General features: G+C 48.5%; 2 protein-coding genes across 2 annotated transcripts in view; one reads left to right on the top strand and one right to left on the bottom strand.

Moving 5' to 3' along the window:
* The window catches only part of RTL5 (retrotransposon Gag like 5), a 1,782-nt gene extending 1,352 nt beyond the window's left edge, over positions 1–430 (bottom strand). Inside the window, 1 exon segment of the mRNA XM_007472311.1 lies at positions 1–430. This exon segment is cut by the window's left edge and continues 1 nt beyond it. Coding sequence (XP_007472373.1) covers positions 1–377 — 377 coding nt within the window. The 5' untranslated portion in view covers positions 378–430.
* The window catches only part of NHSL2 (NHS like 2), a 277,932-nt gene extending 265,025 nt beyond the window's left edge, over positions 1–12,907 (top strand). Inside the window, exons 2-8 of the mRNA XM_007467467.1 lie at positions 767–922; positions 3,780–3,907; positions 4,214–4,409; positions 6,264–6,395; positions 7,640–9,967; positions 11,445–11,577; positions 12,583–12,907. Coding sequence (XP_007467529.1) covers positions 767–922; positions 3,780–3,907; positions 4,214–4,409; positions 6,264–6,395; positions 7,640–9,967; positions 11,445–11,577; positions 12,583–12,907 — 3,398 coding nt within the window. The remainder of the gene's footprint in view (positions 1–766; positions 923–3,779; positions 3,908–4,213; positions 4,410–6,263; positions 6,396–7,639; positions 9,968–11,444; positions 11,578–12,582) is intronic.
* Positions 12,908–21,736: the final 8,829 nt, after the last annotated feature.

Genomic DNA, 21,736 nt, shown 5'->3' with positions numbered 1-21,736 from the left:
GGGCTGGGCAGCGGGGGTGGGTCGGCGGGCCCGCCGGAGGTGCCGCAATCCTGGATCACGCTAATCAACAGTTCGTCTGGGGCGTACTCGGGCTCGGCGCGCGGGGGAGGCCAGCACAGGAAGGGCAGTTCTCCCTCAGGAACGGCGTCAATCTCACTGAGCGGGAACTCAAAGTTCTCCTCGGAAAGGACGGGCACCACGGGCACCGGCCAACGCATGTAGCTCGAGACATTGCCCCGCAAGGAATTGACCTCGGCCAGGGCTCTGCCGAGCTGAAGGCCCAGATTGGCATTCTCCCCGCGAAGGGCATTTAATTCTTCTCGCAGGGCCACGTTCGCCATGCGGAGGCTATTGAGATTCCCGGCCGCCTCGGACATCAGGACTAGCCTGGGGGCCTGGGGCTGCGGGCGGGGGTGGGATGGGGAGCCGGGGGCGGCGGCGGGGCGCGCGGGAGGCCGAGCCACACCCACCAGGGCAAGGGCCCGGCGGCTCGGCCCAGGGCGCGTTACCTCGTCCCAGGGAGCGCAAAGGGCGGGCGGCGGCGGGAGCCAGGAGGCGCCGGGCGGAGGAGGCGGGCGGCAAGGCAGCGAGGCGAAGATCGGGCGGGCGGAGACTGGTGGCGAGGGAGAGAATGGACTGCAGCACGATCTGTCGAGGAAGGCCGGGGCGGGTCTTGGGGAACCGCGGGCGCCCACTGGCCGCCGCGCGCCGCCCCCGGCCCCCCACCTCGCCGGCGGCGCCTCTCACTGCCTCTCTCCTTCCCTAGCTGCAGCTAACTCGGGTCGGGAAAATGCGACAGCGACTGCCCACTCGAGGTCGTCATGGCGACAGCCAGTGAACGTGTTCCTCTCCTCGGGCAGGCCCCCGAGTGTAGAGGAGCTGCTTCGCGAGGCGCAGCTCAATCTCCAGAGCCTGTTGCAAGGTACTGAGAGGGAGGGGGGCTGCGGCCGGAGCCCACGGGACGGAGGCATAGCGTCTGGAGGGAGGCGACGAAGAAAGAGGACAGGGACTCGCGAGATAAAGAGAGAGAATAGTAGAAAACCTACTGAGAAACAAAACACACACTTTCCATCTTTCACCTTCCAGACTACTGACTCCAAAAGCCCTAATTCTACGGCTGTTTACACCCTCTGGTCCCCCTCCCTCATTTTTTTCAGTTCAGTAGTCTCTGGGGGAAAAGGGACAGAGGCCGAGGCAGGGCCATGGGTCAAGTCATTTACAAAGAGCGCTGGATGAGAGGCTCCCGCAATATGGGCCCGCATACCCTCAGGCCTTCTCTTGCAACATCACCCAAGTCTTTGGAATCCCGGCGCCCAAAGACAAAGGAGGCATCTGCAGGGTCTCCCACTCTGGGCTTCACTCACTCTGCTCTTGCAATGACCTTGTCCACATATCTCCTGGGTCGCTCCTGCCTCACCAAAGTAAGCCCAATACACAGCACTCAGAGCTCACCTCATCCCCAATTCCCAACCCCATGTCTTTGAAGTATACTGATGAGCACCTTGTACACAAAGCTGGGTCCACACAACCCAGAGAAACAGCCCAGCCATAATGCCTGAGCAGTCAGATTGCCTGCACCAGGCAGAATGAGAAAACCGAGACTTTGAAATCAGACAGAGTCAGAATCTAATTTGAATCCCACACCTAACTAGCTGTGTGACATTATGCAGATTACCCAACCTCTCTGAACTTCAGATTAGTCAGTCATCTTTAAAATGGGGATTCCACTTCCCCACATGGCATGATTTTGTGAGAATTAAAAATAGGGTGTCCATAAACTGATTAGTAAGAGTATCTTGCAGCTGGAGAGACCCAGATAAGATGCAACATCTACTCCCAGTCTGTGTCCTTTGGAACATAGGCTGATTTCGACACCATATTAAAATTAATGTAAAAGAAAAAAACAGTTGTGGTCCCCGATAGGACCTTACAATGTGAAGAACATACACATTGACCAGAGGGATTTATCCAGTGTAAGTGGCAATAGGATTAAAACTCAGTGCTATGAGAGAGACTACTGGGGTGCTACAAATATCTGGATGGCAGTTACAAGGGGCATGAATATGTCAGAATTCACTGAGCTGCACACTTAAGATTTGTGCACTTTAGGTAAGTTAGATCTCGAGAAAATAATACAAATAAAACCCCAGTGCTAGTCACAAGCTCCTTACACCCTCCAGGCACTCACTCTCCCATTCGGGCCTCTTTTCCAAGCCTAAAAGCCCTTACTCCCTCTTCCCCACTCCAATCCTTACACTTTCTTCCAAGTTCTATTCTTGCCGCATCAAAAAAGACCTTTAACACTAGTTCTGCACTTCGCATCACTCCCTCCCTAAGCACTCACACGAGGCCCTTTGTACCATCCAGCTCAAGAGGACTTGTATAGCTCCAAACTGATTTTTCTTTCATTTGTTCATTCATTTACTCATTCATCTACTAGTCCCAGGTATATATTTTGTCCACCTAACCAGACTGGGCTTCTGAATGTAAAGGATCACATCTCTTACTACTCTCCGGTTTCCAGAAGCACCTGGCACAGGGCTGGATCCCCAAGAGGACATTTGCTGAGTGAACATTAAAAGTGAAAAGAGGTCTTATTAGCTGTCATTTATCCATACCAACAAAGGGTAACTTTTACGGAGAACAGAAAACTGCAGAGGGGCCACCCAACTGAACAACGGCCATGACCCCACCTCCCTGCCAGGGCAGTGGCAAGCTTAGAGAAGCACGATTCTAAGGGACACCATGAGCCTTGTGTTCAGATAAGAGAGGAGCTGCTATGCAGAAAGAAAGAGTCAGTGTGCTCTGTGTTGCCACCATGGGCAGAATGAGGACACGTGGGTGGAAACCTAGGGGGAGGCCAATTTACCTCAAGATAAGGAAGAACTTTCCTGACATGCCTGAAAGCCCCAACTGTCCTTGGATGGAATGAGCCACCTTGGGAGGAAGGCTTCTCCCCTCCTCTGCAGGCAGGTGTGTGTGGAGGCTGAAGAAACACCTGGAAGGGATGCTGAGGAAGCCGGAGCCCAGAATGGGATGTTGGACCAGAGAACCCTCGAGGCCCCTCCTGACCCCAAGTTTCTATGATTCTTCAAATCTCTGTTCAAATGTGCAGAGTCCTGACTGTTCTTTAGTCTCACTTCCTTCACTCATTGAATTCATCACTTAAATGAAACCCATTCAAATCTTCTGCATCCTTCTTATTCCCCAACGATGCCCCCGAACTTCTCCTTCCTCCTCTGCCACTACCTCCACCTTCCCTCTCCTTCCTGGACCTGATATGCCCCCACAGTGGAACTAAGGTGCAGGGAACTGAGCCCTCAGAGGCTCAGGTAAGAGTTCTCAGCATCCAAGGGAGCATTCCACGTTGGACTTCCCAATGCAAATTTCTTTGTGCTTCACACAGGTCATGTCCCTGGTAGGGTTGCAGAAAACCTGAAGAGATGCAGGACTTCAAAGAGAGAATCTTGCAGCAGAGAGTAGCAAAAGGCGTCTGCATCCTGAGCCTCTTTCCTGAGTTGAGCACTTAAGGTGGGGGCCATGGAGACAAAGGCTTGGTCCCCGAACCAGCACAACTCAAATCCATTGACTCTCTTTTCTCCTCATAGGAAGTAGGCATTTTTCCATTCCCAAATGGCTCAGACGCCGGGAACTATCCTAAAGAAACAATGAGAGTCAGACCTGGCAGCTAGAACAGGAGCCCCCAGCTCATGGTCCTTCCCTGGCCCACCACTTGGCCGTGGCTCCCTAGAGTGTGTATCCACTGTGCTGTTTTTCAGAAGAATATGAGGAACAGTACTCGGAGGCCAGACTTCTGGGGCAGACCTTCCGCTCTGCTGATGAGGCCCCTGAGCCCACTCCCAGCCCAAGGCCCCAGTCTGCCAGGCGTCTGGAGTTTGTACTGATGGTGAGTTGCCTCCTCCCCAACCTGAGAGAGCCAGCATGCAGAGCTCGCCCCGCACCCATTGACGGGGAACCTGGAACTGCTTACATTACCCACTGGAAGCTGCTGCTCATCTCTGCTCACCAGCAGAGCCATCCTGAGGCCCTGCCGAGATGGGACCTGCACGGCAGGTGTCCGGCCTGGCAGCCTGTCCACACTTTCCTGCCTCCCAGATGAAGCCTCCAACCACCCTGCCTAGACAGCCATTCTGTGGGCACGGCTCGTCTCCAGTCAGGAGCACACCCTTCCCATCACCTTCTTTCCCAACAGCCCACAAAATGGCAGCTGAGCGAGGATGAGACTACCATGCAGGGTGTGAGGGCCCCTGAGGCCTCCCTGAGCCTGCCTACCACAGCCGACAAGCAAGCTGCCTGGAATAGTCCCTTCCCTCTGCCCATCCTAGAGGAGAAGCGATGGCTTCAGCCTTGTCCCACGCACTCTGACATCGTGCCCATCAATGTCTCCGGTAGAGTTGTTTAGCATCGCCTCTGTTCGCTTCCCTCCATGCCAACTACAGATCATCCTCTCCAGATGCACTGGGTGCTGGGGGAGGGAGCGAGACTTGCTTTGCTACTGGCTCACCCTGCACTGTCAAGGTCATGGCTTTCGCCCGGGAACGGAGGCATGCTCTTTCTTCACTCTCTACTGGCCCTGCCACACTAACTGAGACCATTTGATGGCAAAGGAAACTCTCTTAACAGAAAACTCGAAAACCTTATGAATTCATGTGCTCTTTGGAGCATCTGTGGAAACTTAGAGTGTATGAGTTATATTTGGTTTGGGGAAAGAAGACTTCTTGTGCCAGAAGCCGGGTTTGGAGCACACAGATAGGAGTTGCAGGGGAAGTGTGGGGTTCAGAGTGCTGGCGGTAAATGGGAGGATCAGTATATGTGCTGCCGAAGCAAGCACTAAACGGGAGGATCAGACCCAGAGTACAGACCAAGGGCCTTGTGGCACTTTGAGTCATCACTCAGTCTCCTAGTGAGGTGGGCCTCTTCCACTTGGGTGAGACCAAAGAGGGATCCAGTACTACCTTGAGATGGGGAAAATAATGTACGCAGCTCAGCTGGCTGTGTCTCTGGGGACATGTGGCACCCTGTACCATGCCCATTATTAATTCATTCTCCACACTTCACCGGCTGTAAGTGGAAGAGGAAGAGGGTCAGCCATTTCAGAAGGAGATAGGGCTAACGGCCTGATGAAATCAAGACCTCCTAACCCAAGGGGACCAGAGGCACCCTGTGAGCCCATGCCAGCCCATGGTGTGCTGGAAAAAGTGGATGAAGATGTTGAGGACAGCTCTGGCCACAGGCGGTGACACTCCCTGGATATGGGGTAATCCAGCGCCACTGGTGTCACCTCAGGAAATTAGAGACAGGAAATAGAGCCCAGAGCCTAGGGAGATGTACTAAGAGGTGTGAGGGCTGAGAGGAGAAACTCACAAAGTGATGGTGGGTGCTTTGTTTTTGAACTTCTACCTTACTCTCAACGAGGCTGGCCCTGTGTTTTGCCCACAGAGCCACTTTCTGTGGAGGGGGGTACTTATGTGGCCATGGGGCTGAGAGGGGAGGGTTTGGTTAGCCAGCCGCTGAATGAGAGACAGTGCAGGGGAGCAGCAAACCTCACCCCACTGCCCCCGCCCTGCCCCTGCCCTAGCAATTCCATAGGAGCAAAGACTGAGTGGGTGCTTTGAGAAAAACAGATCTCAATCACCACGCAGGGGCGAACTTTGATCAAACGTGATCAGGTGCCTGGAGGGCAGACTATCAGACTGCTTCCTGGATAGTGGGGAGGGATGGCGCAGCTTCTTGGAGACACTGTCTTCATCGGCCTGAATAAAGGCTTTTCTCTGAGAAGAGATTGCAATCAAGCAATATCTAGTCTCAACATGTCTCTCCACTCCAGTGGTTCTCACCCTGGGCTGTACATCTGAACAATCAATCACCTGGGGAGTTTGAGAAAATGCTTCTATTTGGGCCCTATTCCCAGAGTATTAAGTGTTCTGAGGTGGGGTCTAGTTATTAGAGTTTGAAAAGCTGCCCAGTTTATTTCGATATGTAGCCAGGGTTGAAAACCATGGCTCTCGGCCACCTAAGACTCACAGGTGACCCCGGGTGGACCTCTGAAAGCCAGCATGCGTGCTTTGGAGCTGCGGGTGCCCAGGGCCAAGTTGGGAGGGATGGGGACGAAGGGTCGCCTGCCTGGGTGCTATTCATGCTCATCGCTACTGCCATCATCCCTTCTCTCAACCTCAGGCCAGTTTCTGCCATACTGTAAACAGAAATCAGGATGCACCCAAGTGTCTTTATTTTGGCTACAGGGCAGCAGTTTGATAAACATGCAAGTTTGCGACACTCGTTGTTTAACACAGAGACAGCCGTGAACCCCAAGTCCACCCTGAGGCGGAGGCGGACCATTATTGGATTCTCTAACTATTCCCAGCGAGACCAAGGTGACCCCACCATAGCTGATCCCCCAAACCCTTCCCCTTGCTCACTCTCACCATTTCTGCAACCCAAGTGGTATTGCTGTGACAGGGAACAGGAATGACTGGGGGGGAGGAGGGACTTTGGATGTCCTGAAAAAGCCAATATAGTAATTAAGGATAACCAAGGACCTTTTGTCAAGGGCAGCAACCAAATATGGAGAGCAGGTCTCCCAGGCTAATAAATCCATTATGTATATATTTCCCATTATAAGTGGAATATACCTATGTATCTCGAATTTAGGCAGATAGATGCCTAAGAGGGGGAATCATCGCTAAAAGTGCCATCTTCACAAAACCATTACTGCCATTAAATGAAGGTCATCCAAAGAGCACAGACCAGAGAGATATGGATACAAATTCTGGCCTCTCCACTTACTAACTGTGAGGCCTTAGCCAAGTTCCCTAACCTCTCTGAGCCTCAGCTTCTTCATCTGTAAATTGGGGATGATGATTCCAACCCAGTGGAATGTTCCTGAGGATCAGAGTTATTGTATGTAATTTCCCTACCATGTGCCTGGTACGTAGTATGTGTTCAGCAAATGGTGGCTGTTATTATAAATTATCATAAGAGTAGTCGTCATCGTTGTCATCATCATCATCATCATCATATAACATCATCATGATATAATAATTGTGTATATGAGAAAATCTTTGGGGATTTTCAACATCTGAATGGTTTCCTCACATCTGTAGGTTATTCTCACTTTTTCCTATTGCCAAGTTAAAAAGTGACAGGTGTCAAAAATGCAACCAGACTCTGAACTTTCCAGCTGTGGCATACTCCCAATGCACTGCTGGAGCTGAAGTTCACACTGCTGTCCTTTACCAGTTCGAAATCCTCTGCTCTCATCTCAGAGGAGGCGAACGCTGAGGTCTGTGGTCATTTCATGAGCCTGAGGTGAAAGCCTGGAAAAAACCCATGGTAGTCCCACATGCCACTTCAGCTCTGAACGGCATATTCAAAGCTGGAAAGTCTTTGGAAGCCATCTGGACAATTCAAGGGCACCCTGTGACTCACTGTGTGGTGATGGGCAAGGACCCAATGTCCCCAGTATCCTCATCTATGGAAAGGAAGAACCAAGGAATTCTGACCAAGCTGTTGGCAAATGCTTCTTGGCAAAACTTTGGTGCTCCTGTCTCTTTAGTGACAGTGGCTGCTGGGGGATCCCTGGCTGCACCACTAACATTCTGTGTTTACCTCCCCCCAGGTCACAGCAACAGCCCCACAGGCAGTGTGGCCCGCTCTACCACCTCAGACATCAAGCCCAGCCATTCAGTTCCAGGAGGTGTTCATGGAAGAGTTGCCATCAGTCAGAAAGCTCAGTTACCAAATCTCACCTCGCCAGTATTGAGAAATCCTTCTAGTGATCCGGAAGAACCTCTCCAGGCACGTGGTGGCACAAAAGTCCCTGGCATGGAGAGCATGGGGATGGTGTACAGCGTCCCCAGTTCTTGCAATGGACCAACAGAATCAACGTTCTCCCCTTCCTGGAAGGGAGATGCTTTTACCTATGTGACTCCAAGTGCCACTGCTCAGAGCAGTCAAGACAATGAAAATGGAAAAAGTCCTTCCTCTGGGAATTCTTGGATCTCTCTGCACACATTGCCACCTCTGGTTCCTAAGGAGGCTGCTACCTTCTTTGTCACTCGTGATACCCCAGCAGGATGCAGTGGGTCTGCTGGCTACTCTGAGCATTCTACTCAACGAAGGCATGTATCAGAACGACCCTCCAAGATTGCCCTCCTGACTGGTGATACCTCAAGGCTGGAGACAGGCCCAGGTGGGGCCAGCAGGTTCCGGGAGCGGTCACTGTCTGTACCCACAGACACAGGCACCACGGATGTGGACTATGACGAGGAGCAGAAGGCCAGTGAAGCCTGTGCCCTGCCTTATGCCAGTACAAGTTCTGAGGGCAGTAACAGTGCCGACAACATTGCCTCCCTTAGCGCCCAACAGGAGGCCCAGCAAAGAAGGCAGAGGTCCAAGAGCATCTCACTCAAGAAGGCCAAGAAGAAGCCTTCCCCTCCGACTCGCAGTGTCTCGCTGGTCAAAGATGAACCAGTCCTCTTGCCAGACGGTGGGTCAGCGCTACCCAAGGACCAGAGGCCCAGGAGCCTTTGCCTCTCCTTGGAACACCAAGGACATCACTCATCCCACCCAGGTACTCAGGGTCACCCAGCTGTGCCAACCTTCAAAGACCCAGAAGGTACACAATTCCCCCACCACTGGTATCTTACTGACTGGAAGTCTGGTGACACCTACCAATCCTTGTCCAGCTCCAGCACTGCCACTGGTACCACAGTCATTGAGTGCACCCAAGTTCAGGGCAGCTCAGAGTCTCTTGCCTCCCCTTCCACCTCCAGAGCCACAACGCCTTCCCAGCTTTCCATCGAGGTGGAGGCCAGGGAGGTATCCTCCCCAGGAAGGCCCACTGGGCTGATGTCACCCTCCAGTGGATACTCCAGCCAGTCAGAGACACCAACACCCACTGTCTCCATGTCCTTGACCCTGGGCCACTTTCCCCCTCCAAGTGGCAGTGTCCGGGTGCGTCCAGTGGTACCTGAGAGGAAGTCATCACTGCCCCCAACATCACCAGTGGAGAAAATGTCCAAGTCACGGCTACCGTTTGACCTACCATTGACCTCTTCAACCAACCTGGACCTGTCTGGGATGAGTATCTCCATCCGAAGCAAAACCAAGGTGAGCCGGCATCACTCGGATACAAATTTTGGGGCCAAGCTGACCCAGAAAACTAGCCCCAACCAGCCAATCATGCCCATGGTTACTCAGTCTGACTTACGTTCTGTTCGCCTGAGGTCAGTCAGCAAGTCTGAACCGGAAGATGATATTGAGAGCCCTGACTATGCTGAGGAGTCAGGAGCTGAAGTCTTCACCTTGCCAGAGAGAAAGGCAAAACCTCCCATAGCCGAGAAGCCCCCACTGGCCCGAAGGCCTCCAAGCTTGGTCCACAAGCCACCGTCTGTCCCCGAGGAGTACCCACTAACTTCGCCTACCTTGGCTATGACCCCCAAGACCTCAATTCAACATATGAGGCCACTCCCTCAAGATATATACACCGTGGTGCGGAAACCAAAGTCCTCCAGCTTCCCTGAGGGCAGAACCCTGGGGGAGTCAACAGCACCCTCATCTCTTGTTTTCACGCCTTTTTCCAGTTCCTCTGGTGCTTTCTTCTCAGGAACACAGCAACCTCCCCAGGGAAGTACGGAGTATGAGGGCCCCAAGGGGAGAGCCCTACCTGAAAGAATTAGCCTCCAGAGCCAAGAAGAAGCTGAGAAAAAGAAAGGCAAGATTCCACCTCCTGTACCAAAAAAGCCCAGCGTGCTATACCTGCCTCTCACCTCACCTACAACTCAAATGGAGGCCTACACGGCTGAACCAAGGCTGCCTCTCAGCCCCATCATCACCCTGGAGGAAGATGCCAAGTGTCTCCCAACTAGCGACCACCTGCCATCGGCTGGTACAAGGACAACCTCCACGCCACAGGCTGACAGTGAAAGGGAGGCAAGCCCTCTGGGTTAGTAAAGTGTCTGCTGGCTTTTCCTTTCAATTCCAGGAGAGGTGAGGGTGAGGACAGAGTGCCAGAGGCAGAAGCAAATGCCCCCAGATAATGATCCTGATCCCAGGGCGACCAAATCAGTAGGGTACACCTCTTGAGGGTTTGAGTTACTCTAAATCCGTCTCACTGACCTTGGGATCGGGACCAACCCAGGGGTGGATCTCCAAGGCCCAGTCTGGGCCAGACTACTCTGAAACCGCCAGTGCTGAGGCAGTGAAATCAAACTAGGTCTTAGCACCCTAGGACCTTAGGAGCTTATCTTCCTCGTCAGGCAGGCATCTCCTGCCCTAGGCACTGTCTTTCCACGTCACCGTACGGCACTTTTCACCAGCCACACTGAATTTAGTTTCATGCGCGGGAGTCAGTACCCTCCCAGCCTTGAGTTCAAGCGCCATGGCAGGCTGGAAGGCTTCAAGCAGTGGAATATGTTACCAGCAGCAGCTTCTCTTAGTGTCTTCTAGAGGAAAGGGGGCTCATTTTCTTGGATGGTTTGAGCCTTGCTCTTCCTGGAACCTTAAGACCAGGCTAGAAAATGTTTCTCATCCTTTTGGGGGTTTTTCTTGTCTCTCTTTGTTTTAATTGTGGTAAAATACATATAACGTAAAATTTACCATCTTAACCATTTTTAAGTGTACAGTTCAGTAGGTGTTAAGCACATTCACAATGTTGTGCAACTATCACTACCATCCATCTCCAGAACTCTCTTCATCTTGCAAAACTGAAGTCTGTACCCAGTCAACAATAACTCCCCATCACCCTATCCCCCCAGCCCCTGGCAACCACTCTTCTACTTTCTGTCTCTATGAATTTGACTCCTCTAGGGACCTCATATAAGTGGAATCATACAGTATTTGTCTTTTGCTGACTGGCTTATTTCACTTAGCACAATGTCCTCTAGGTTCATCCATGTTTCTCATCCTTTTTGAAACCCTTAACACCAAACATCAAAATCTTATGGCCTTCCTTAAGCTGATTTGGACTTTCAACGTAAGTTAAATCATTGCAACTAAAACAAGCAAACAAATCAAAGCCACAGGTAATTTTAGAATCTGCTTCCTCAAACTCCACAGGCTCCCTCTGAGATTCAGATAGGTCCCACTCCCACCCACTGGTTGAGTCATTGCTTTAGATTGCTCTCAGGTCCTTGAGCTTTACAAATGATGCATTTAAAACGAGAGAATGCTCAGGCAACCTGCTGTAATGGAAAAGGCACGAGAGAACAGGGACTCAGGCTGATCTTCATCACTCCCCTCCACGTTTTGTTGGCCAAATCACTAACCTTAGGAACATTCTGTTCCTCTGCAAAATGGAGAGAGCAAGTCTCTGCCCTGCTGCCCTCCCGGAGCTGCTTTGAACATCACATGAAATACATATGAGAGTGTGCTTTGTCCTTACAATTGTGGTCAAAGTCATTCCTTCTGGTTCTTATGCCTAGGGAGCTCGATGGAACCAAGAACCGAAGAAAAAAGTGTAATCAGTGATAAAACAGCCGAATGGATTGCGGAAGATGATGATGATGTGTTTGTGGCTTCACGAACAACTGAAGATTTATTTACTGTGATCCACAGGTCTGGACCAATTTCCTAAATTCCTATTATAATTGCCTTTCCTTCTTATACCAGAAGAAAAACTGCTACCTCTAAGCAGAATGCTTAGAATGGAAACTGGAGACTAAGTTCAGATACCCATGTAGTAAACCCAGTCCAGGGCCTCACCACCTCCAATTCACTGACATCTTTGGGTGAAATGGAAGAGACGTGGGTGGGGAAGGGAAGACCAGGTGCAGAGTGAGAGGCCCCTCATCTCCTAGCAACCCCAGGGCCTATTGTGGCTCCATCTGCTTTCTCACAGCTCTGCCTTGAGTCAGAGACATTTAACCCTTCACAGAATTCCTTGTACCAAAAAATCTCATCAAGAAGTGAAGTGGGGCACCAGGCTGAGCATCAAAGCAGGAGCTTAGGCAAAGGGGGACCAGACGGGGACCCAGTTATTGGACAGAAGCACAAAGCACAGACTCCATGATGAGGAAACGGGAAAGAGGCCAGTTATTGGAGTTGGTGTACCAAAAAATCTCATCAAGAAGTGAAGTGGGGCACCAGGCTGAGCATCAAAGCAGGAGCTTAGGCAAAGGGGGACCAGACGGGGACCCAGTTATTGGACAGAAGCACAAAGCACAGACTCCATGATGAGGAAACGGGAAAGAGTCCAGTTATTGGAGTTGGAGCACCAGTTCAGATCAGGATCAGCTTATGGCTGTCTTGATTCAGAGTCATTGAGCTACTAGCCTTTGACTCCTTAAATTCTTCCTTGGTACCAGAACCTGGGCAGGACTGAGCCTGCAGGCATAGGCCAAGTGACTCTAGCTGTGGGCATTGAAAGGAATGTAGGGACAGGGGGCCAGACAAGGGACTCTGAGGACTTAGTGGAGAGAGAGAAAGCTAGTAAGTACAACTGCTCACAAGACTGTTGCATAGAAGTTCCCAGATTGTGTCACTGGCATTCGTGAAGTTATATGAAGCATTAGGAAATGTCTGCCGCATGAATTCACTCAAAGCAAACTTTCTCTCATTTAGGTCCAAAAGAAAGCTGCTTGGCTGGAAGGAGTCTGGTGAGGCCTTTGCTGGTGGCAGCAGACCAACCTCCCACTCACCAATAAGGAACACGGCTGAGTCTCCTATCAGTGAGTTGGCTGCCTCTGCAGGGTCAAGCGGCAGTGCCAGCCTAGATGCTGGCAGAAATGATGATTTCAAGGCCTTGCTACAGAAGAAGGGAAGCAAGGCAACTCCAAGGTCCCGCCCCTCAGCAGCAGAACTGCTGAAGACCACTAACCCATTGGCTCGGCGAATTATTGCACAATTTTCAAAAGACTACGAACCCCCTGATAACCCCAGTAGCTAAGCCCTGGGTTCAGCAAGCAAGGTTGAGTTACTAAGCTTGAGTAGAAAAGGGGGAAGAGAAAAAAGGTTTTAAAAAGGAACCATGGAAATAACAAAAGAGCCTGCATTTCTTTTACATTAACTCACACTCTGGACAACAGGAGAGAGGCCACATCCAGAACTAAAATCATCAGGCACTTTAATCATCTTCAGACATTTTATGTTCTCATACTTACAATCTTGCCATTACTAACTACCGATTTTCTCCTTATTTCCCCCAAGTAGTATGCACTCAGAAGAAATTCTCAGATGCAAGGGCACATATGCCATCTTTTAAATCAATGACCAGGCTGCTCCATCCCTGGCTCCTATCACTGAGGGGCAAAGTGAGAGAGCAGATTGGGGGCTGCCAAATCCAGGGGACATAGGGTGCCATTGCTGATTATTCACTTTCCCAGCAAGGCCCTGATGGCCCTGCATGGAGAAACAGAAGGACCCTGATGCCTCTTCAGCCTCAGTATAATTCTCCGCCACAAGAGGTTTGCAGGTGTGCACTTGTTTCGGCATGAGGTTGATTGGATGGCTTTTGTCGTGCAAAATATGAATGTGACTCTGTCCTGAACTTCACACCTTTTTCAGTTTGATTGTCTACACGGAGATCAGGGTGATGAGTTTTAGTAAACATATAGACCCCCCCTCCCCCCTCCCCACCCCGCTTTGCTAGAAAAGGTCAGGACTGGGTTGCTTTGGATGAACCAAGCTTGGCCAACAAACAAGGCAGCCCTTGTTCACTCAGATATATCCAAGGTAACTCACATGTGCGCCTTGAGATCCTTCAAATGTCTGCCAAAAACGGTAGCTAGTGTCTGTGCCCAGCTCATGCTGCATTCGAAGAACTCTCGCTTCATTTGCTTATAGTATTCATTACAGGAAGTCTTTAGCTGAAGGAACAGCATCCTCAAAGTCTCAAGGAGGAGAGAAAGTAAGTGTAACTTGCCCACCACCATTCACTTCAGATTGTGGTTTGTGGTTGGTTTGGTTTTGTTTAAAGGAAATCTTCCTCTGTTTCCAAACCGAGAACATATAGACTAAAAGGATAGATCCAAAATCTGAAAGGCAGCCTTGCAGTTGCTATGGCCCATAACCCAAAAGAAGGGCTACTTTTTGCCATTTACTTTCTGCTGTTTGACCAATTTTCAATTAACCTTCTGGGGGAGAATATAAGGACTGGGGTAAATGGGATACTGGATGCTGACAGAGTCCCAGGACAGTCATTGTGACCCCTTCTCCCCACCCGCTGCCAAAGCTTATAGACACTAACTTTCCTTGTCAGTTCAATTTTCTAAGCAAAGCAAGAGCCGTGATTCATTTGATTTTCATATGTCTGGTTTCTGGGAGGTTGGGGGGAGAAATAGCACTGAACAAAGAAAACTGGCTGACTAATAATGGAGGATTAATTGTCCACCATTCCCAAGAGGGAAAAAGGAAAGTCAAATGAAATTGTAGCCTGCTTCACAAAGAGAGTCCCCTGACCTCTTCCTCCTTCAGCCCCCACCCAACAGATTCATTGGTCAACCTCTTGGAGGATGTGGAAACTGCTCCCAGAGACAAGCAGATCTTGATTTTGGCAGGTCTCAATAAGAAGCAAGCTCTTTAGCCCAACTGCCCACACAGCGGAAGAGCAGCTGGAAAACCACACTGAGCGCTGAGGGCACTTGGGCCTCTCACATAGAAGCCCTAGGCCTGGGCCCTTGGTTGGTACAGTTCTGAATTCTAGACTTCTGAGTACAGGCCAGGCCCAGCACCTCCCCCTGATTTAGACAGAAGCCACCTCAAATAATAGACAGTTCTTGAAAGCCCAGTTGCTTTTGAAAGTGAACCAACTATTTAGTTCAAGGATCCTGACCAAATTTCAGAGGTTTTGCCTGAAATAAAATAAGATTCATTCCTGGCCTTAATTTATATATGAATGCCACACACTTGTCTGCCCCGGACTCAGAATCCCAAAGGATGGAAACATTTTCCTCTGTGGGGAAATGAAGGAGTGTTTGTGCTTTTGCCTAACAAAAGTGAAAGGCTGCCGGGGCCCTCTACTCCAGAACCATTATGAGCTCTAAAGCAGAGTATGAGACTCACACAGTATAGGACTTGTTACTTCCGCTAACTTTTCTGGAAGCTTCTTGTTTGGTACTTCTAGTGGGTTTTGCCTCTCCCCTCACCTTGCCACCTCTGGTGGTTTTCCAGAAAGATTCTAAAGCTGAATATCCAGACACCTTGACATTTTTCAATTACCGTATGCCTGGAATTTTTTAGAAGGTCTTCTACATCTTCACTATGGCCCTCTAATGCCCAGTGGTGTTGCCATTAGCATAAGAGGATTCAGGGCAGAGATGATGTGGTCAGAGGTAACACTGAGGACTGGTAATATTCATTTACTATTTTGCAACAGGTGGACCTAGTCCCAAACAACCAACCAAACTGTAGAATTTCTACCAATCTCTGATTAACATAATACCGGACAACTCTCCTAGTCCTCACACTCAACATCTCGCCTCCCCTTGGGTATCATAGCAACAACTCTGTCTTCCACCCAGGCACAAGCCACAGTGTCTGCTGCCTCGTGCACCTACTCTGCCAAGGCTGGAGAAGAGAGGCTGAAAGCCCCTTTCAGGAGGCCTTTCAGAGAAGCGACTGTTGGCGCTATTACTAGTGTGAAGAGTGATAACAATTTTTGAAGGTGGAATACAGAAGGGATACAGGTGAAATGAAGTTGGCCCCAGGAAGTCAGGTTCCAATTCAAGTTGTTTCTGTCCCTTTGTTTCCTCTGATTCTAACCAATAGCAGCAGGTGGCTCTACTGGACTGACTTCTGCCTAGGCAGGAGTAGATGCAGTCGTCCCCAGGTAGCTAAGAGCACTTTGCCCTTGGTGGGTGTTTATTATGTATTTGTGGTTCAAACGTTGAGGGTAGGGAGCAAGTCGTTCTCAGCACAACAGGAAGCTTCGCAGCTGTCTCCTGTCCTTTGCCTGTCTCAGTCTCTCACCTGGGCCTCCCACATGGCCCCAAATTGCCCCTCAGTCCCTATTTCTTTGAACTGCATCCCTAGCCGACAGCTCACCCTTTAAGGACGCAAGACCGCAGGCAGCAAAATAGCTTGCATTAGCTTACTGACCACAGATCGACCAGTTGATCTGGAATCATTACCTTGAATGTGCAGAGACAGAGGAGAGTCTGCAAGGCTCTCACAACAAGCACGTCACCGGACACCCATTTTAACTCTCCGACAATGTGGGTCAGATTGTGATCCCGCTGGACCCATCAGTCTGAGCAGATGTGTCCACGCCACCTGCTCTCTTCCTCATCAACAAACTACTTATTAAAAAAACAAGTTCACAGTCAGTGCTCTGTTCCTCCAGAGAACCTTCCATTATCATCAAGTCTGTAACACAATGGCCAGGCTTCACTTTAATATGATTTGCCAGTGCCAGGACTAGAGTGGGGTGAGTGAGGTGCCTGGGGTGCAAAATTTAAGGAGGCACCCACTCTCAGGGCCATGTTAGTGCCTTACCCTCGTCCCGGCCTTGCGATTTGCACTCTATAAAGTAATATTGGTTTATCTTCTTTCTATGGACATGTATGGTTCTTCCGATTTGGGGGTTAACTCCCTATCTGTTGTCACACCAAATGTTTTATTGCCATCTATTTTTCCATTGCTCTAAACCTTTGTATGCCTACACATCAAAGACTCTTCAATATTATCAGAAAACATGGCCGATTTCTAAGTAACCTACTCCAAGTGGCAAGTTAGCACCCATTTCAATAGGGATGCTGACAGGGACAGCCCTTCAGCAAAATAGTGAATGAGTTGGAGGTCTGTCATTGGGATCCTCCGTCTCCTCTGTCTCCATTCCCCCCGACCTTGCTTCTTGGCACCAACTCTGAGTGTGTCCTCGTTTGTCCTCCTCCTTGCTAAGGAAAGCATGCTCTCAGGAAAGGGATAACTTCCTTTACTTTGAGATTATAAGGCTTAATGATACCTCTTTGGAGGGTCACTTGCATTTTAACAGGGAAAAAGCCTTAAGCCAAAGGAATGACATTCTACTTGTAGAATTTTAGGCATCAGTCAGTTGCAGAAGTGTATTTTTCACCATGGAAAGGTCAAATTCCCTGATGACTAACTCCCGAATATAGAAAAAACCTTAATCTTCTGGAACTAAGTAAATTGCTGATGGTCGATTAAATTCTTCTGATTCCCAGTGCTGTTCAGTATGGTTACTGCCAAGGGACTCTCAGAAATGGCTAATAAAGCCACTGAGAAGGCCCAGATAATTATTATACCTTAACATTTTTACACAAATGGAATTAATACTACTTATTATTTGAGTAAAGAACACAAGGATTTAAAGAGTTTGTGAAAATATGTCCTGTTTACGAAAGGTGAAACTGTCCAATCAGTGTCAGATCAATGTCAGCTGTCTGGTATCTCTGGTACCAGATTATTAAACTTCCTCAAGGCGAAATTTACTGCAGGCAGCCTCGGCTGCCCCCCAACGCTTATCTGTGTTTCGTGCTACTACTTCCCCTTGGTGTGAGAATGAGACCAGATCTATTCCAGAGCACCCAGTCCCTCCAAAGCCTTTGCCTGTATTTCAGCTATACTTGACTAAACTATTTGGGATTTAAACGGATGAGTGGGAAAGAGGTACAAAAGAGCTACATTTGTCAAAGGGCAGCAAAAATGATAAGGCTTTTAACAAGGATATGAAATAAACAAATTTTTGAATACTCTGAAATATTTGTAGAGGAATACAGTAGGAAATGGTTATAGGCACACATTTAAGCACTTTTAATAAGTTTAACAAGAAATTTGCATAAGTAATGGGTTATGTGAAATAAGTATCTACTTTTGCTCAGTAAAGCCCAAAATCTAGGCCAGTGGTTCTCAAAGCGTGGTCCCAGGACCAGCAGCAGCATCCCTATAGTGTGTGTGTGTGTGTGTGTGTGTGTGTGTGTGTGTGTTCCAGTGACGTTACTTCTTCAAGCCCCTGAGTCACTGTAGCCATGACTCTCCAAACGATTCCAGCCTTTCCCATCTTTTCTACTGTAGTTACATTATGTGATCAGTCTCTGGCCATGTGATTTATATTGTCATGTTGCTCGGATACATTTTTATTTGCTGTTAAGAAATTATCAGAATCAACTACTTGCTCAACCTGCAAAACCTTTGATTTGACTTAGCCAGCACATCTGGCCCGTTTTTGGTTTAAAAACAATTTTGTAATTCACAAATAGGAAAGAGGAAAATGTGTTACATTCATTTGGTATTGCCAACCCTTAAATGTCTGTCTTTCCTGTGGTGGCTGTTCTCTAGGAGGGCTCTGGCAGAAATAGATTTGATTTTAAGATTTTGCATATTTGTGGAATTTGATATCAACAAATCTGTAAACAAAATCTGAACTGGAACAACCAGTTAACTCCTCTCTCTTTAATTCCAAGCTTTATGGAAATGTATTCCTTATGTGGTGTTGAGCTCTTTTTAATGTTCAATTTTATAAAATGTTCTGCATGCAAACGCAGCATCTTGCTCATTGTACAAGTCACCTGACACTCATCTCCTCCTCCATATGTGTGATGGCGAAGAAACAGCAACATGTATGTTCTTACCTCTCCTGAATCAATTGTAAATTACAAATCGTTTCATTAATTTTTAAATGAGATATATTTACTCTGGCTAGTAGTTAAAATTTTATTCTTTTTATTATACTTCATTGCTACTTTTTTCTACTGACTCCAGAGCTTACTTTGGGGACTATTTCTTATTTCTAGATTGCTGTACTGATCTTATTTCTATATTTATCTGTAGTCATGGAATGTTAGAGCTGAAAGAGACCAACCTCTCCTTTTACAGAGGAGGAAACTGAGGCCCAGAAAGTCAAAAAACTTACACAAGGGCTTCCCTGGTGGCGCAGTGGTTGGGAGTCTGCCTGCCGATGCAGGGGACGCGGGTTCGTGCCCCGGTCCGGGAAGATCCCACATGCAGTGGAGCAGCTGGGCCCGTGAGCCATGGCCGCTGAGCCTGAGCGTCCGGAGCCTGTGCTCCGCAGCGGGAAAGGCCACAACAGTGAGAGGCCCGCATACCACAAAAAAAAAAAAAAAAAAACTTACACAAGGTCACGCAGTGGCAGGGCCCAGCCTCAATCCCAGTTCTCCTGCCTCTGGGCCCAGTGTTTTTTCATCCAAAGCACTGCATTTATGGAAGAGCCACAGCTGGCTTCTACTTTTATGACACATGAATTTCCCAGGTATTTCAGCGAGCAATATATATGCTTTAAGGAAAATGTTCGAGTTCTTTAGCTGATGAATCCAAAGACAAATCTGATTTTCAGTTTAGAAACTTTCATTTCCCTCCAATTTCAATGTATGTGCCCTACTCTATACAGTGGATGCTTTCCCTAAAAGTTATTTGAAAAATGAATTTTTATAGATTAAATTTCATTTTTTTAGTAGAGAAGCTTCCTATGGAAGGGAGTCTTCTGGTGACATCTTTTGAAAAATGAAAAATCCTCTTGTCAATGTCCCCTAATGCCTCTACTTTGTTTTGTTTTCAGTGTGAACTTTTGTAAGTGGCATTTATTTAAAGTAGGGCAAACCAATGTAGGCTTTCCTAGAATCTACTTTATCCTCCCCTTCTTAAACTTTACAAGATAGTTTCAGACTGTTAGGTGTTCATGAGATACTTAGTTGTATTCTAGAAACTTCTTGATATTTTAACAATCCCTGGGCTCAAACTCTATCTCAATCTTATCAAACAATAACCAAATTTCCTAATCAGTACTGAGCTCTGCATGCAGTTTCATTTCCAGAACATTCTTTGCCTAATGCTCCTTAGTATGACTCTCTCTTTAGCTATTCTCAGGCTTCCTTCCATAGCTCCTGTGTACCTCATTAGTCTGGTTTAGTAGAGTTGCAGTCAGTGCTCGTCAGATGGAGTGGTAGTTCCAATTATCCCATTGTTCCAGTCCTCCTGGACCTCCTCTGGTTTCCCTTTACAGGAACGCTCAGAGATTGGTGGGATTTTCCTCATCATCTAGACCAAGGTTTGACAAATTTTTTCTATAAAGGACCAGATAGTAACTCTTTTAGGCTTTGTGGGCCACAGATGGTCTCTGTAGCATGGTCTTCTTCTTTGTTACTGTTCGTTTGCTTGCTTGCTTGCTTGACAACACTTCAAAACTGTAAATACTATTCTTAGCTCTTGGGCCATACGAAGCTGCAGATTGGATTTTGCCTGCTTGTCATAGTTTGCTGACCCCTGGGACGGGCATTTCTGTGACCCACATGATGACTGAGTTGTGTGCTGGGTGATGTGGCTCACTGCCCTCCCATCTCCCGAGCTATCAGGCCGGCCTGTGCAGAGAGGAGTGGAAAGGGGCTGCATTTGCCAACTAGTACTCTCCGATAGATGGACTCTCTCATCTGTCTCTGTCTCTCTGTCTCACTCTCTAACTATCTCGGTGTAGAAACCCTCATTCTTTTCTTTAGATCTCCTGTACTGGTTATCCAATGTGCCTCTGCTTCCTCGAGTGTGGGGTGAGCTGGGAGGAAAGAATGGATTTCTGAGGTTTCTTATTTCGTTTGTCCCTAACTGTGGTCAGGGACCCCTGCCCTGGATCATCTGCCCCACTCTGCCCTATACTGCCATCACGTGTTCAGGGCCATCTCTGGAAAGTCTGGTGGCCCAGGCCATGAAATTCCAGTTCAGTCTATTGTTTCCTAGGGGAATCACTAGCTCTCTTGGTTCCAATGGCTGGTTTTAAAACCCAAAATGTCCATGTGTCCATTTTAATGTGATTTGGACCTGTTCTAGACTCAGCCCCAGCAATGAAATCAGTGAGGTATGGAAGGTGTTTTGTGCCCACAGTTTTTCTCCACCTTAACCCCCTGCCTCCTAGACCCCCAGCCTTGGGGATCAGCTCCTTGGGATGCCCCATGCAGCACCACAGCCAGCGGTCATTCAGCACACCACCACCTCCTGTTTTCTGAACCCCTAAGAGGGTTCCTTAAAGCTTCTTCACATCTCTCTCATCTCACTCCCATCTCTACCTTTCATGCTACTTGGGGGTGTAAAGCTCAGTTTCACATTTTCACATTTGCTCGTATAAATATTAGGGGATACGGGTGAATGACAAGGTGTGTGCCTGTGTGTGTATGCGTGGTTTCTCCACCTGGACTATGACGGTCCCATTTACTCGTGTACCTCACACACACACACACACACACACACACACACACACACCATCCAGTTCTGTCATCAATTCTCTGGTCCAGTTCCAGGTCTGATGGGGCTGGTCAAGGAGGAGGGATGGTGGGGCTCCTGAGGCATTTCCCTTTTCTTGTCTCTTGAAACCTTCTTTCCACTGGCTTGTGCTGGCTTCTCCCAGGAAGCCATTTGAAGAAACTCCTCTGGGGCAATTCTGGACAGGCCAACATACAAAGAGCTAGGACTTTAATTCCATATGAACTCTGTCACTTAGACATACCTCTCAGGCTGCAGGATTTTTTAAAATCTAAGAACATTGCTTCTTGGGACCTTTAGTTTGCTTTCTGTCATTTGAGCCCAGGGATTTACCCACTTACTGAAATCTAGATTTTAAAAACTCAAGACACAAGTAACTTTAGGATTTCCTTGTTTGAAAGCATCCATGAAACAGTTTCTTTATGCCTTTTGTTTAGGATTTCCAGCCTCAAGAAGGAAACCAGGCTTGCACCTTGGACTCTAAAACAGCAAAAGTACCACACTTGCCAAAAGCAAAATGAGGAAGGAGGATTGGCTAGGCCTACTCTGCATAGTC

The sequence above is a fragment of the Lipotes vexillifer genome, unplaced genomic scaffold (assembly GCF_000442215.2).
Source record: "Lipotes vexillifer unplaced genomic scaffold, Lipotes_vexillifer_v1.1 scaffold142, whole genome shotgun sequence".
Taxonomy (NCBI): Eukaryota; Metazoa; Chordata; class Mammalia; order Artiodactyla; family Lipotidae; genus Lipotes; species Lipotes vexillifer.
This window is presented reverse-complemented; position numbering and strand designations above follow the sequence as displayed.